The sequence below is a fragment of the Peromyscus californicus genome, unplaced genomic scaffold (assembly GCF_007827085.1).
Source record: "Peromyscus californicus insignis strain IS unplaced genomic scaffold, ASM782708v3 Scaffold_9__1_contigs__length_137607984, whole genome shotgun sequence".
In the NCBI taxonomy this organism is placed as follows: Eukaryota; Metazoa; Chordata; class Mammalia; order Rodentia; family Cricetidae; genus Peromyscus; species Peromyscus californicus.
Genome location: NW_026294617.1, coordinates 67,630,861 through 67,646,425, shown reverse-complemented (window position 1 = coordinate 67,646,425; position 15,565 = coordinate 67,630,861). Strand labels below are relative to the sequence as shown.

At 49.2% G+C, this 15,565-nt stretch overlaps 1 protein-coding gene across 1 annotated transcript in view; it reads right to left on the bottom strand.

Annotated features, from left to right (window-relative positions):
- Nucleotides 1–14,250, bottom strand: part of Iqgap3 (IQ motif containing GTPase activating protein 3) — a 42,255-nt gene extending 28,005 nt beyond the window's left edge. Inside the window, 11 exon segments of the mRNA XM_052731149.1 lie at nucleotides 743–830; nucleotides 1,636–1,799; nucleotides 2,481–2,559; nucleotides 2,956–3,134; nucleotides 3,355–3,468; nucleotides 3,557–3,624; nucleotides 4,567–4,643; nucleotides 6,383–6,460; nucleotides 7,012–7,168; nucleotides 11,492–11,579; nucleotides 14,199–14,250. Of these exon segments, the coding sequence (XP_052587109.1) occupies nucleotides 743–830; nucleotides 1,636–1,799; nucleotides 2,481–2,559; nucleotides 2,956–3,134; nucleotides 3,355–3,468; nucleotides 3,557–3,624; nucleotides 4,567–4,643; nucleotides 6,383–6,460; nucleotides 7,012–7,168; nucleotides 11,492–11,579; nucleotides 14,199–14,235 (1,129 nt within the window). The 5' untranslated portion in view covers nucleotides 14,236–14,250.
- Nucleotides 14,251–15,565: the final 1,315 nt, after the last annotated feature.

The following is a 15,565-nucleotide window of genomic DNA, read 5'->3' as shown; positions in this document are numbered from 1 at the left end:
CTCTGCCTCCCAAGTGCTGAGATTAAAGGCGTGCGCCACCACCGCCTGGCTGCATATCATTTTGTTTGTTTGTTTGTTTTGTTTCTTTTATCATCCATGTAGGATTGTTCTGCCTGTATGTGTGTGTACCACATGTGTCTCGTGCCTGCAGATCCAGTTTGGATCCCCTGGAACTGGAGTTACAGATGATTGTGAACCACCATGTGGGTACTAAGAACTGAACCCTGGTCCTCTGCAAGAGCAACAAGTGTTCTTAACCACTGAGCCATTACAGCCGTACATATAATGTTCCTAGCTGTCCTGGAACTCACTCTGTAGGCCAGGCTGGCCTCGAACTCACAGAGATGAACCTGCCTCTGCCTCACAAGTGCTGGGATTAAAGGCGTGCGCCACCACTGCCTGGCTCATATAATGTTTTTTTAAGGGACACTGAATTAGAATGTGTTTTGTCCTTACCTGAGAAATCACATTTCAGAAGCCAAAGAAATATAAACAGGAAGAAACAAAATTACAGGCAAACTCCCCAGAAGGAGCCTGGTTCTGAGTGGCAACAGGACGTCATTATCTTTCCTTTGATTCGTCCCTCTGGGGATGCAGAAGGCAGAGGAGGTGAAGAGTAAAGTTCCTTGTTAGGCCTGGAACTGGACGGCTGTTTGCTTCGTCCAATACATATGCCAGTAAAGGAGCAAGGTACATTACCAGGAGCCAGCAGACCCCCAACCCCTGCCTGGAGATGACTTACTGGCTTGCTCTTGATCGCCCTTCTCATTGGCTGCAGCCACCCCAGCCTGGACCTCCTCCTTTTCTAGAAGCCTCACCAGACCCAGCTCCTGCAAGAGGGCAGAGGTGCAGTAGAAGAGAGTCCCCAGACCATGAACGTGCATCAGGAGCTGCCAGGACTCAGTCCTGCCTCTCCCTTCAGGTGGAAGGACCTGGCCTACCTTTCTATCTCTCTCTTTTTTTTTTTTAAACCCAGCATATGTCTAAAATAACAACAGACTAGATGTGAGTATAAATAACATCAAACAGAAAGGCAGTGCATTAAGGGCTAGAGATGGCTCCCTGGTGAAAGTGCTTCCCACGTAAGCACAAGGACTGGAGATTGGATCTCCAGAACCCATGCAAGCCTTGCCTGTAATTCCAGCCTTAGATGCAGAGACAGGATTCCCAGATCAACCTGGCTAGTGAGACTAGCCACATTGGTGAGCTCTGGGCTCAGTTAAGAGAACCTGCCTCAGTGAATAAGGTGGAGGAGTGGTTTCGGATGATTCTTGACATCAATGTTGGACCTCTTATACACGCGCCCACACATTTGCCCTCCCCCGTGTGAACACACATAGAGACACACACTTAAACCACAGACATACATGCATGAAAAATACAGGAGGAGGGGGGTCAAAGCATTGAAAATAAAGTTGATAAATCAAGACCCCAATTCAGCAATGAGAAGCATATCGTTACCTAATGGACTGGCCTGGTCCTTCCCTCCCAGTCTGAGACTCTAAGCAGAGCAGACAGCCTGGTCCACTATGCTTTGGGGGATGATTCAGCCATTTAAAAATGGAGTCAGTGATGATATGCACATAAAAGGCATTTCCTACCCTACAGGCAGACAGGTGTTAGTCAGAGCCTGACCTGTGACTTCTGCTCTCTGTCCGAACTCAGTTGTTCCAGGTACCAGCCAGCCAAATCTCTTCTTACCCCTTGCAGGGCCAGGACAGGATCTTGAAGGGCCTCAAGCAAGGCCCCAGGGCTTTGTCTCTCCAGAGCATCATCAACAACTTCTAGAGCCCCCTGGACTGAAAAACAGCCCAATTCCAAGTGTGTGAAAACTACCTCGTACCATCCCCAGCCAATCCTGGGAATTTGCCTTCTTCTTGCCTTCCAAAAGTTGCCTCTATCCTTGGCCTCTGACACAGTGAGCTCCTGTGGTCCAGGCTACATTTTCCTCTTGGTCTTCATAGCCCTCCCATCTCACTGTTCCTGAGTGACCCTGAAAATACCCTGATCCTAGCAGGCCAACGGCCTCTCGTTGTGAGTCTTCAGGTTGTCCCTCTGTCCACCATCCTCCCTACTCCATCTATCCTCAGACTTCCTTCTATTCTTCCTGCTTCCTTTTCTTTTGAGAAAGTCTCACAATATGGCCCTGTGAGTCCTTGAACTCTTAATCTTCCTGCCTTAGCCCCCTGACAGCTGGGATCACAGGTGTGTGGTATTACTCCCAGCTACACTCCCTTCTTGAAGGACCCTAATCCAAACATCCACCCCCAGCACTGGGAGCTGAAAGGCCTGTCCATTTGCCTCTGTCTTAATAATAATTTTCCATCCCATAGGAGCTCCCTGGTATGTGGCCAGAGAGCAGGGCATAGAATCCCTGGCCTATGAGTTTTCCCTAAGGCAGGAACTAGCTCACATAAGGTCATGGGGCTTATTAAAGCAGTCATCTCCCAGCTTCCCAGGCTCTCCCAGTCATCTCTTACCATTGGCAAGGTTGATATGGCCCTGGATCTCTGCCTGGGTGAGGCAGGACTCATAGATGTCCTGTTCTTGACCGTCATCCTGCAAAAGCAAGATGGAGAGACTCGGAGACACTGCGATCTTCCTCCCTACCCTTGTCACACTCACTTCTGTAGATCAATGGCCAGGCCAAAGACCAGTCTGCTTAGGCCTCGGAGGAGAACCTGGGGGCTAAGCCCTGGCACCAACAGTTAAGCCAATCATCCTGTGGATTCCCCAGGCTAGGCTCATCTCGTGCTTCATTCCAGAGCCAGTTCAGCCATCCAGACTCTTCTCCAGCCTTCTTTCTCAACAGACATCATCCAGGCTCCTCCCCTACTTCTCTAAGTCACGGGCATATCTTTGGAACTCGAGGCAGGACAAACTGAGTCTTCACTCTACTTAAGACTCCCCAGGCCTCTCAACTTATTCCCTCTATATCCCAAAGTGTCTCCTTACGTGGTTCCTGGCATTGGCAGCCTTCTCCATCTTGGCTAGGGCCAGCAGCTCTTGGTAGACCGCTGCCAGAGGTTCCCGAAGATTCCCCAGAAGAGCATTAGGATTCTTCAAGGCAGTCAGAGTGTCCTCCACCACGCCTCGCTCCACTGCATCGTTGATGGCAAGAACAGCTGCGTGGACTTGGAGGGGCAGGAGAACAAGGTCAAGAAGCCAGAGAGGACCCAGACCAGAGCACAGCTAACTGTAGCGCCAGGGAGCCTGACCCTTCTGCCTGTGGATATAAGAGATGCCAAAGCCCATCCAAGGGCTACAAGGCTTGTCATCGTCCTATCCCATGTCCTGTCCCCCACCCACACCCCATCCCATGCTCCCATGTCCTACTCTAGGGCAAAGCCCTACCTGCAGCCTCATCGGCTGAAAACTCATTGGCTAGGATGCCCCCGATCTTGCTGAAGGCTGGTAACTGGAGGCCATATTTGGCCAGTTCAGAGGCGATGTTGCTGAGTTCCTCAGCTGCAATGGTACCAGAGGTATTCTTCATTAGGCTCAGAATCCCCATGCCCCTGCTTAGTCTATGAACCAGAGGAAGGACCTGGCTTACCTGTGAATTTCACCTTCCCATACAGGTCATGGATCTGAGGGGCCAATCCCAGCCGGAAGAGGAAGAGACTGGGAAGAATGGAAGGCATAAGGACACACTGGGATCTACTGATTTCCACACCTTGTCCACAATAGGTATGTAAAATTGCAATGGAGGCCGAGAAGTAAAGAGCACTTAGCACTTGGCCCTGAGTCACTCTAGTACACAGAGATAACCAGCCACGACAAGAAAGAGCTACAGAACAGAAATAAGACGCCACAGGGAGCCTCTGGATGGTTCCACAGAGGACACACTGCAATGGAACGTCACAGGTGGACAAGAGGAAGATACAGTAAACAAAGCTGCTGAAGCCAGGGATGGAAGCAAAGAAGGGCATGGGAAGGGGAGTTATAAAGAGATGACACAGCGGACACAGGAACTGGACGGTCCCATTCTATGATTCAGCCAACTGGTATACCTGCCTGTGAGTAGAACCCAGTGGCCTTCCCTGCTTGTAATAAGTGGCTTGCATGTGATGCTCTTGATGGGTCCTGGTTCTGATTCATTCATGTCCCAGTCACAAACTAAGGACTTTATCCTGCTGTTCCTTCATTTCCAAGGCTCACATATGAATGTGCCCACATACATATGAATGTAAATACCCATGCAGATCTAAAATCTTACCCTCCCCTAAACTGCTCTTTTGGCTATCCTCCCTCTTTTCTTTTATATTTATTGCTATTGATTGATCCATCTATTGATCTGCCTAGAGCAGTGGTTCTCAACCCATGTGTTGCGACCCCTTTGGGGGTTGAATGACCTTCTCATGGGGTCACCTAAGATGATCAGAAAACACAGATATTTATAATTCATAACAGTAGCAAAATTACAGTTATGAAGTAGCAACAAAATAATATTATGGTTGGGGGTCACCACAGCATGAGGAACTGTATTAAAGAGATGCAGCATTAGGAAGATTGAGAACCAGTGACCTAGAAGAACCTGGCTGACTAAAGTCGGGGGTGTCTCACCTGAGAGCATGAATGCAATAGATCACCCGAGGCATATTCTTCTTGTCGTAGATGTCCGTGGTCTCTGGGAGGAAGATCTAGAGGAGAAACCAGACAATTGCCGTACAGAGGAAGGTAGTGCAGTAAGGCTTCCAGGCTGGTGTGGGACAGGAGGTGTGGGCTGAGCAATGCACCTCTCTCCAACCAGAGCTGTGAACACCACAGCCGGGCTTCTCAATCAGTTTCTATAACCATCCCCATTCAGTCCAATGTGAAAAAGGCTTACTGAGCCAAGACACAGCCAGTGTCCAGGGTCAGCTGACCACTAGGTGAGACCTCAGGGGCCAGAGGATGCAGGCCATAGCCTCCAGGAAACACACACCCCAGGCACTCTGTCTCCGTGAGCCCGGTCCGTGACCTGAGATTTCCACCACATACATGATGTGCTGGGGAGTTGACCATGCTCCCAGGGAAGGCCCAACGAGGCATGGATTGCCCAGGCAGAGGCCTCTGATCTGTAGAAGCCCCTTTAAGAATTGAAACCTAAGCTCAGCACATCCTACAATACATTCAGCTTCTTCTTTTTTTTTTTTTCGAGACAGGGTTTCTCTGTGTCGCTTTGGAGCCTGTCCTGGTACTCACTCTGTAGCCCAGGCTGGCCTCAAACTCACAGAGATCCGCCTGCCTCTGCCTCATGAGCTGGGATTAAAGGTGTTCACCACCAGCGCCCAGCTGAGTAGCTGTGCTATTAACCCTTTTTTTTTCTCCCTTTCTTTCTTCTTCTTCTTTTTTTTGAGACTGGGTCTGTCTATGTAGCCCTGGTTGGACCAGAACTCACTCGGTAGACCAGACTGGCTTTGAGCTCACAAAGATCTGCCTGCTTCTGCTTCCCAAGTGCTGGGCTGAAAGGCGTGTGCCACCAGGACATGCCTTTTGTTGTTGTTGAAAAAGGGTTCACTAGATAATGCAGCTGGCCTCAATGTCACAATTTTAGATTTGCATCACTACACCCACCAAAATGTCCTGGCTACTATTTCCATGCACATGTGTGCATGCGCGCGTGTGTGTGTGTGTGTGTGTGTGTGTGTGTGTGTGTGTGTGTAAGCACAACCTGCAGGAGTTGGTTCTCTTCTTCCACCATGTGGCAACTGGGGATCACACTCAGATTGTCAGGTTCAGCAGCAAGCTGCTTGACCTGAGGAGCCATCGAACCTCATCTTTTTGTTTTTGTTTTGTTTGTTTGTTTATTTTCAAGACAGGGTTTCTCTGTGTAGCCCTGGCTGTCCTGGAACTCACAGAGATCCACCTGCCTCTGCCTCCCAAGTGCTGGGATTAAAGGCATGAGCCACCACCGCCCAGCTCACCTCATTTTTATAGTTACCTTCTACAGGGAAGGACCCCCACACTGCAGAATCCTGCCTAGCCTTAGTTGGTATAGTGCTTTACAAAGGGAATTTACACAGGCCCTCCAATTCTCCTACCAACATCATAGGTGGGAATTATCACACCTACTTTATAGGTGAGAAACAAGCTGGGGTTCACAGAGGGAAAGGACGTGTAACATGAGTACAGATGGTCTCGGACCTAAGGCTCCAGTCGGAAGTCTCCCACCTGGGGATGGGGCAGGTTCTTGCTTCTCTCTGAAATTCTGTGCCTGGCTGACATGAGCCCCACCCACACTACACCTGCGCTCCACTACAGGACAGTGCTGATGCCCCTCAGCCCAGGATCCACGGGAGGTGAAGGCAGAGCCCAAGCAGCCTGGTTCGAGGGCACAGAGCCCCAAGGAACGGGGCCCTTAGAGCAGACAGATAACCATCTTGGCACCCCGTTTTACCGAAGGCAGGCCGATGTGTGCTACTGCAGAAAGCCAAAAGTTGATGTTGTCTGTGTGCCGGAAATGCAAGCCCGTTGCCTGAAGGGAGAAAAGAGAATGTTTCTACAGTTTTCAGGGTGCCCTATGGGTGGAACTCAGATGCCAGCTTGAAGATTCATGGGGGAAGGGTAGACAGAGCCAAAGGACCCCATTCTGTGGATCCCCCGCCCCACGGAACAGAAAAACAGCTGAAACCACCAGGAATGGGTGAGCCAGCTGGATAATGGGAAGGCTGGCATAGGACAGGAGGCTTGGGCTGGCTAGAATGCAGAAAAGGGACACATGCCCAGAAAAGCCCTTCAGGGTGGCAAAGCCCATGAGCCTTGGAGTGAGCACCATTTGCACCTCGGGGCATCTTAAGGCCCATGCAGCAGTACCCCACCCCACCCTCCACCCCCTGCCAGCAGAGCACCCACCCGGCAGAGTGGCACTGGCAAACACCTACTGCCCTAGTACCATTACTTGTACTTCTTTTCAGCCTCAGGTCATGTACAGACTCTCAAGATACAGGGTCACTATACCCTCACAGCTGTGACAAGGAGCATCTTGGGAGGGAGAGAGGGCAGACGGATTAACCACACTGTGCCCACCTGGTACCGCAGCTGTTCCATGTCATAGATCTTCTTCAGGGGGACCACAGAGGGTGCAAAACAGTGGCCCAGCTTGGCCAGTAGCACTCCATTCCGGAGGCTCTCCTCCAGCTCTACTGGGGCAGGAAGCTCCTCCTTCAAGCACACCTCCATCCAGCTGTGAGCAGGAGAGCAGTTCTTACCCACTGGCAGGCCACACAGGTACTTGTAGAACCTGCCCATCCCTCAAGTGCCCTGATGCACCATTCCTTCCCTACCCCAAATTCCCCTCTCTCCCTATTGCTTTGCTGTTCCTCACTTCCCCCAAGCCGCTACAGATGCCTCAACAAGCCAACCTTTGCCTCATTCATCCTGGAAAGTCTCCCTCAGTGGTTCCCACACCTGCCTGTCTTCAAGGAGGTGTAGCCAGACTCTTACCCTGTTATGTAAGGGAACCCCTCACTGTCTGGCTACAATACCTGACTCAACCCAAAAGGAATCTGCCACCTCTCTCATTCTGCATGGTTCTGAAAACTTAGGTGCAGAAAGCCCTTGTCTGAGGGAATGATCTCCACAGCTCACAGTTCAGTTCTGAGGATAACAGGGGCGTTAGGGGCCCTGTGGGTTGATGAAACAGCACACGGGACAGAAAGGCCAGACCTCTTAGAATCAGACTTTCCAACCCATCTCCCTCACTTCGACTCTGAAACTCAATTGCATTCGGCAAAAATGAGGCCGACATCACTGGTACTGCCGGCTTCAGTGGGCAGCTGCCAGAATCGGTGAGCTGGCGATTCTGAGCACACTTGGAATATAAATAAATGCATTTTACCGCTGGTGGCTATACAGGGCAGGCATAATGACTCCTTGGGTAGACTCTCCAGACACTGAGGACTACAGATATGTTTCCAAAGAGAGCCAAGTATACCTTGCTTCATTCTATCCCTGCTAGACACCTGATTCATTTATTTATTTATTTACACCTGATTCATTCATTCATTCATTCATTCATTCATTCATTCATTCATTCGGTTGGTTTTTCAAGACAGGATTTCTCTGTATAGCCCTGGCTGTTCTGGAACTCGCCCAGCCACAGGGGGCAAAAAAAAATAGGCGGTGGTGGCACACGCCTTTAATCCCAGCACTTGGAAGGCAGGGGCAGGTGGATCTCTGTGAGTCTGAGGCCAGCCTGGTCTACAGAGCGAGTTCCAGGACAGACTGGACTCTTTTTTTTTTTTTTTTTCTGAGACAGGGTTTCTCTGTGTAGCTTTGTACCTTTCCTGGAACTCACTTTGTAGACCAGGCTGGCCTCGAACTCACAGAGATCCGCCTGCCTCTGCCACCTGAGTGCTGGGATTAAAGGCATGTGCCACCACCACCCGGCCAGACAGGACTCTTAAACGGAGAAACCCTGTCTCAAAAATAAATAATAATAATAAATAAAAATAGCCGGGCGTGGTGGCGCACGCCTTTAATCCCAGCACTCGGGAGGCAGAGCCAGGCGGATCTCTGTGAGTTCGAGGCCAGCCTGGTCTCCAAAGCGAGTTCCAGGAAAGGCGCAAAGCTACACAGAGAAACCCTGTCTCAAAAATAAATAAATAAATAAATAAATAAATAAATAAATTTAAAACATTTTTAAAGGAAAGAAAAAGGGACTGGGGAAATGACTCAGTAGGTCAGAGTGCTTGCCACACAGGTCTGAGCTCAAATCCCCTGCACCCTCATAAAACCCCAGAAGATGGCTGGGGTATGCTGGCCACTAGCCTAGCTCCAGGTTTAGTGAGAGACCTTGTCTCAGGGAAATAAAGTGGAGAGAGACACACCAGGACATTTGACATCCTCTTCTGATGTCTATACACACCTCACATACATACACCAAACACAATAACACACACACACACACACACACACACACACACAATGTATTTGTCATGCCCTTCCTTGGTAAAATGAATCATAAGGTAACCAAATAGCCCTCAGATGATGAAAGAATAAAGCTGCATGTGTGCTCTGTGTGGTATTTAAGTGTGTGCAGGGATGCATAATGCAAATCTCATACATATGCAGAGGCCAGGAGTATCCTGGGTGTCTTCCTTTATTGCTCTCTGCCCTATTGCCTGGAGCCAGGGTCTCTCACTGAACCTGAAGCTGACTGTTTTGACTAAGCGGCCAGGCCAGTGAGCTCCCAGGATCCACCCACCTCCAATTCCTCGTTTCTGAGGCTAAGGCACGCATAGCTACGTCTGACTTTTTTTTTTTTTTTTTTTTTTTTTGGTTTTTCGAGACAAGGTTTCTCTGTAGTTTTGCGCCTTTCCTGGAACTCACTTTGTAGACCAGGCTGGCTACGTCTGACTTTTTACATGCTGGTTCCTCGTGTTTTCACAGCAAGTGTTCTTACCCAGTGACCTATCACCCCAGCCTGGGAAGTCATTGCTCAAGAAAAAATTTCAGCTAATTAATGAAGAAGACATGATAGCATTGGAAAATGGTCATTTTGTTTTGCATAAAGCCCTGGATTCTGTCTCTAGCACTGGGGGAAACCAAACAAACAAACAAAAAAACCAAGCAGGCATCTTGCATCCTCAATAATGGGTTCCAATGAGGGCCAACAAGAAGTCGCGTGGTGAAAGCTAATGGGGAGATTTGTGAGATAGAGACCACCATCACACAAACTCTCTCTCACATCAGACTTCAAATTGCTAAAGGCAGCATAAGGAGATGCTATATTCCTCCTGTGAAGTGTGATGTGAAGCACATGCTACCACCAAGAAGTCTTCCATTGACCCTGACACTAATCAAGCCTTTAAGAGCCAACATCCATTAGAGGAAATATGGGGCTTGGGGGCACAAGCTGAATGACATAAGAAGCTAATGAAGCCAGAATGTCAGTGATCCAGTTTCTTAAAAAGGTCAGGGACATAAAAAACCGAAAAAGGGAGAGGTGCTCCTGGCTAAAGAAGGCCTAAGAGGCAAGTGCCATGTGTAAACTTTTAGATTCTTCTTTTTTTGGGGGGGTGGGTGCTGTGGGATGTCTTTCTGTACACTGTGAATATGTATTGCTCCCATTGGCTAATAAATAAAGCTGCATTGGCCTATGGCAGGGCAGGATGGAGCCAGGTAGGAAAATCCAAGGGAGACAGTGAGAGGAGAAAGGCAGAGTGGGAGAGGCGAGCCAGCTGCCCAAGGAGCAACATGCAATGGGATGCAGGTAAAGCCACGGAACACGTGGTGATATATAGACTAAGAGTTGAGTTAAGTTATAAGAGCTAACTAGTAAGAAGCCTGAGCCATAGGCCATATAATTCCCAATTAATATCAAGCCTCTGAATGATTATTTTATAAATGACTTCAGAACTGTGGGGCAGGGTGGGGGCTGGGCAGGGACCGGGTAGGACTGGAGAAACTTCTGATACAGGTAGGGTAGGTTTTGAGACAGGGTTTCTCTGTGTAGCCCTGGCTGTCCTAGAACTCACTCTGTAGGCTAGGCCGACCTCGAACTCAGAGATTCTCCTGCCTCTGCTTCCCAAGTGCTGGAATTAAACGGGTGTGCCACCACAGCCTGGCTAGACTCTTCTTTTAATTAAACAGATTTACTTCTTTTTAATTTAAATTTTCCACTATACATAGTCATTGTACATGGTACTTTATTATAGAAAGACAGATTTTTCTTTTTAGACAATGAATGAAACTGGCTAATAGCCTGGTTCCTGATTTCCCAGGCATTCACAGGTAATTTAGTTGGGCATTACGACACTGTGGTAGGTAAAGAGGTACCCAAAGACTACAGAGCTATATATGAAGGATACGGGGGAAGAGTGTAATAGTTGGATTGGCCTTAAAAAACAGAAAATGCTATTTTTCTTTTCTGTCTTGTTTTGAGACAGGGTCTCATGAAGTCCAGACTGGCCTCAGGCTTGCTATGTAGTAGTAGAGGCAGATGTTGAACTCTGTGTGTGTGTGTGTGTGTGTGTAGGGAGGGGTGTGCCTGTTCATAAGGGTACACACCTGCAAGTGTGTACATATTCATGCAGAGGGCAGAGGTTGATATAAGGCATCTTCCATGATTACTTCCCATTCTGTTTTTTGAGGCAGGGTCTCTCATTTGAACCTAGAGCTCACTAATGGCTTGGGCTGGTCAGCCAATGAGCGCTATGGATCTGCCTGCCTCTGCCTCCCCAGCCCTGGGATTACAGCACATGTTGTTACACCTGACTTTTTATGTGTACTGCGGGTCTGAATTCAGGTCTTCATACTTGCACAGCAGGCATTTGCCAACTGAGCCATCCCCCTTGCCGCTGGCCTTGAACTTTTTGTTCTCTTACCCTCTAAGCACTGAGATTGAGGTGTGCACCACCATGCCTGGCATGACAAGACGTTTTAACGTGCCCTTCCCCACAGCAAAGCCCCTGTCTGTTTGCATTTGCTTTGGAGACAGGTGCCTGGAACAGGAGAGGCAGGAAACGGGGACCAAAAGGAGTCCATCTTTCCGGACCCTGCTTACCGCTTGGCTTCTTCCAGCCGGCACAGGTACTGATAGGCAACATTCTGTCGCCTCTGCTCGTCCATCTCCTCGGCCGTGAGGCGTTCATCTACAGTGTGAGGGGACATAGTCAAGGAATGCAGCCTCGGCTAGGGATCCCAGCACCCACACTGGGCAGCTCACAACTTTCTGTAACCAACCAGCTTCAGGGGTGCCAACGCCCTCTTCTGGCTTCTGTGGGCACCCACACACACAAGGCATATAGACACACAGACACATGCGCATAAATAAAAATAAATCTTAAAGAGCAAAAATAGACAGGAGCCTGAGCTCTGCAGCTGTTTTTGAACATATCCCCCAGGCAGCCCCTTCCGAGCACAGAAGCACTCTCCATGTCCCAGTTCACCCATTATCAGGGAGCATCCTTCTTCGCCAGAGACACCTCCTTCTTTCCTCTGCAGCCATCTTCCTGTCTTTCTCTTTCCCAAGTCTGCCTCAAGAGCGCCCTTCAGTGCCACCAGCAGGGCTATCCAAAGCCCTCCTCAGCTGGGACCTTAGTTTCAGTCTTACCCTTCATTATGTGCTAACTTCTCAAAGACGTGCCGTCACAGGGGCTCCCTTGGAAGTATGGCTGACACAGTCAACGATTAAACACTCAGTCACTCACTGTCTTTCTGTCCCGCCCTGGGCTAGTGAACCTCTACTCTTAAAAAAATACAGGTCGGGCGGTGGTGGCACACGCCTTTAATCCCAGCTCTGGGGAGACAGAGGCAGACAGATCTCTGTGAGTTCAAGGCCAGCCTGGTTCTACAGAATGAGATCCAGGACAGGCACCAAAACTATAGAGAAACCCTGTCTCGAAAAAACAAAAAGCAAACAAGCAAACAAACAAACAAAACAAAGGAAGAAAAAGACTGCTCTTGCAGAGGATTTGGGTTAAATTCTCCACACCAATGTGGTGTCTCACAACTGTCTGTAACTCCAGTTCCAGGGACCTGATGCCTTCTTCTTGCCTCCACTGGCCCCAGGCATTCTTGCAATATAAAAGACATACATGCAAGTAAAACATAATACTGAGAGAGAGAGAGAGATGGAAGAAGGGGAGGAAGGGAGGGAGGGAGGGAGAGGGAGAGAAAAAGAGAGAGAGAGAGAGAGAGAGAGAGAGAGAGAGAGAGAGAGAGAGAACAGAGACAATTATTAGAAGAGAAAACCATGTAAGTGAGTAACTCCAACCCGAAGTGAGGGGTGCAGTTAGCCATGAATAAGATCTCGGGCTAGCAAAGGAAGCAAACTGTTCCGAGCTTCGTAGCATGACAAGCAGGTTGAAGAGGAGCAGCTGGCCCAGCAGAGGGATCCACACTATTCACGAGATTAAAGGGAAGGACAAAGGGAATTTTAAAATTGATCACACAGGTATCATCGCTATCCTTTTTTCTATAGCTCACCCGAGGAGGAAAGCAATCTTCAAGCCGAACAAAATGTAGATAACACTCTGACCTCCAAACTCAAGAACAGGGAATGCCTTAAATGGGGATAGCACTCCTCTTCTGCCTTAGCCACAGTCTCTATCTCTCTGTTTCTCATGGGGAACACAACACAAAATTAAGCATGGTGAGGAAGAGTTGCGTGCATGCACGACAATGAGCTCAGCGAACAAGCAGGAGACAGCTTGGTCGGTTTGTCTTTGACTGGGCAGCAGTCATTTTCACTCTTTATGCTCTCTCCTCATCTTGGAGAGCCTGCTGTGTGATTTCAGGAAGGGCTGGGCTTATTTGAATTGGCAGTTATAAAAGTTCAACCCCACAGACACACACACTTCCAAATACAGATTTGAAAGTCCTGGCCAACGGCAGAAAACTCATGGGTTCCTCTGAGGGAATTTACAAGGAACAAGAGTTGGCTGTTCAAGAATGGAAAATAAACCCGTAAGTGAGTGACATCACCTCAGAGCTATGAGCTGGGGACTCAGCGGGATGGAATGGGCGGGGCCTGGAGCGCGCGCGCGCGCACATATACACAGTATCTCAAAAAACCAACAACCACCACCACAAAAAGCCCCCCCCTACACACACACACACACACACAAAATCAAAAACAACAGCCACCACAAAATGGTTTTTCTGGAACTAGCATTCCCTCATGAGGTGAGTGGACACCTATTTTGCTCTTTATGTCCTGGTGGTGATGGGGTAAAGAAAGCAGGTTTTGTTTTTCTTTTCGCTGACCCTTCCCAGAAACCTGAGTTTCTCTCCAAGAAAGCAGTGTTTCAGGTAGCCCACGCCGTCCTCCAAGTACTATGTAGCTAAGAATGACCATGAACTCTTGACCTCCTGCCTCCACTTTCCAACTGCTGGAATTACCGGAGGGAGTGCGCCACCAAGCCCGCCCTCCAGGTTCTGCATTTTAAACAAGTGGCCAGGTGATCAGGAACCAAGAAGTTTGAGAGGGGGTGTCTCCTCCGTGCGGAATTCCATCCCGTGACACCCTTTGGCGGGTATGGTAACTGCAGAATTTTAAGGGGCCATCTAGATCGTCTACATCCCCCGACCCTGGGGCCCCAGAACCTGAGAATAAGGGCGAGCGCCCTATGAAGGTTCGGCAGCGCGGTTACCCTGCGCACACCGGCCCACTCCCCACCGAGCCGAGCTCCGGGCAGCCCCTCCCGCGAAGGCCAAGCCCCACCAGCAGCAACCCCGCTCCACTCCCCTCAGATCCCTCTCGAACTCACAGGCTGTCCGAGCCCGGTCTGCCGCACACGGCTCCATGTCCCTTCTCCTGCCAGTTTTGAATCTCCCGCCTCTGGGACACCACCCCTCACCGCAGTCACACCGGGATGGGACGCTTCCGGTCGTGCCGCAGGGAATCCTGGGTTTCGTAGTTTCTCCCAGGTAGGGACACTAGGGATCGCTTTGGGGCAGTTCCTTGATGTGCTCTTTCTACACGGCCCCTACTCTGCTCAGTTGGCTTTATCAAATAGTCCCTGCCGCTGCCCTTCCTTTCTAGGTGACAAATATGTACATGCTCTCTAGAGGGTGCTGTGGTATGGAGGTCAGTGCAGCACTGAGGGAGAAAACCACTGGGTGGAGGGCAGAGATCTTCCTAGCGGAGGCTTCAGCTGATCTTGAGGCAAGATAGAAAAACAGATCTATGCCGGGCGGTGGTGGCGCACGCCTTTAATCCCAGCACTCGGGAAGCAGAGCCAGGCGGATCTCTGTGAGTTCGAGGCCAGCCTGGTCTACAGAGTGAGTTCCAGGAAAGGCGCAAAGCTACACAGAGAAACCCTGTCTCGAAAAACCAAAAAGAAAAAAAACAGATCTAATTAAAAGGGCATGGGTAGGGAATGGTGCTGCGGAATATTAGTTGAAGGTGTGTTACATTTGTTTCTGCTGTGGAACGTTTGTTTAATGATGCAAAGATGTGTTGCATTCTTTTATGTTGCATTTGTTTTAACTCTGTGAAGCTGTGTTAGTTTGCCTGTCTAAAACACCTGATGGTCTAATAAAGAGCTGAACGGCCAATAACAAGGCAGGAGAAAGGATAGGCGGGGCTAGCAGGCAGAGAGAATGAATAGGAGAAATCCGGAAAGAGAAGATCAAGGAGCAAGAGAAGGAGAGAAGGATGTTGGGGCCAGCCACCCAACTACAATGCAAGCCATGGAGTAAGAAGTAATGAAAGGTATATAGAAGATGAAGGGAAAAGCCCACAGACAAAAGGTTGACAGAAGAATTTAAGAAAAACTGGCTAGAAATAAGCCAAGCTAAGGCCAGGCATTCATAAGTAAGAATAAGCCTCTATATATTAATTTGGGAGCTAGATGGCAGACCCCAAAGATCCAAAAGAGTAAAAAAAAAATTAAAATTAAAAAAATTAAGAACTACAAATGGGGCCCCTCACCATGGAGTCTGGTTGAAATCTCTTCACCACCTAAGAGTTAAGACTTCCTACCTGGAGCTGAAGAGATGGGTCAGCAGTTAAAACCACTGTCTGCTCTTCAAGAGGATCTGGGTTCAATTCCCAGCACCCACATGGCAGCTCACAACTGTCTGTAACTCCAGTTCCACAGGATCTGGCATCCTCACACAGACACACACACAA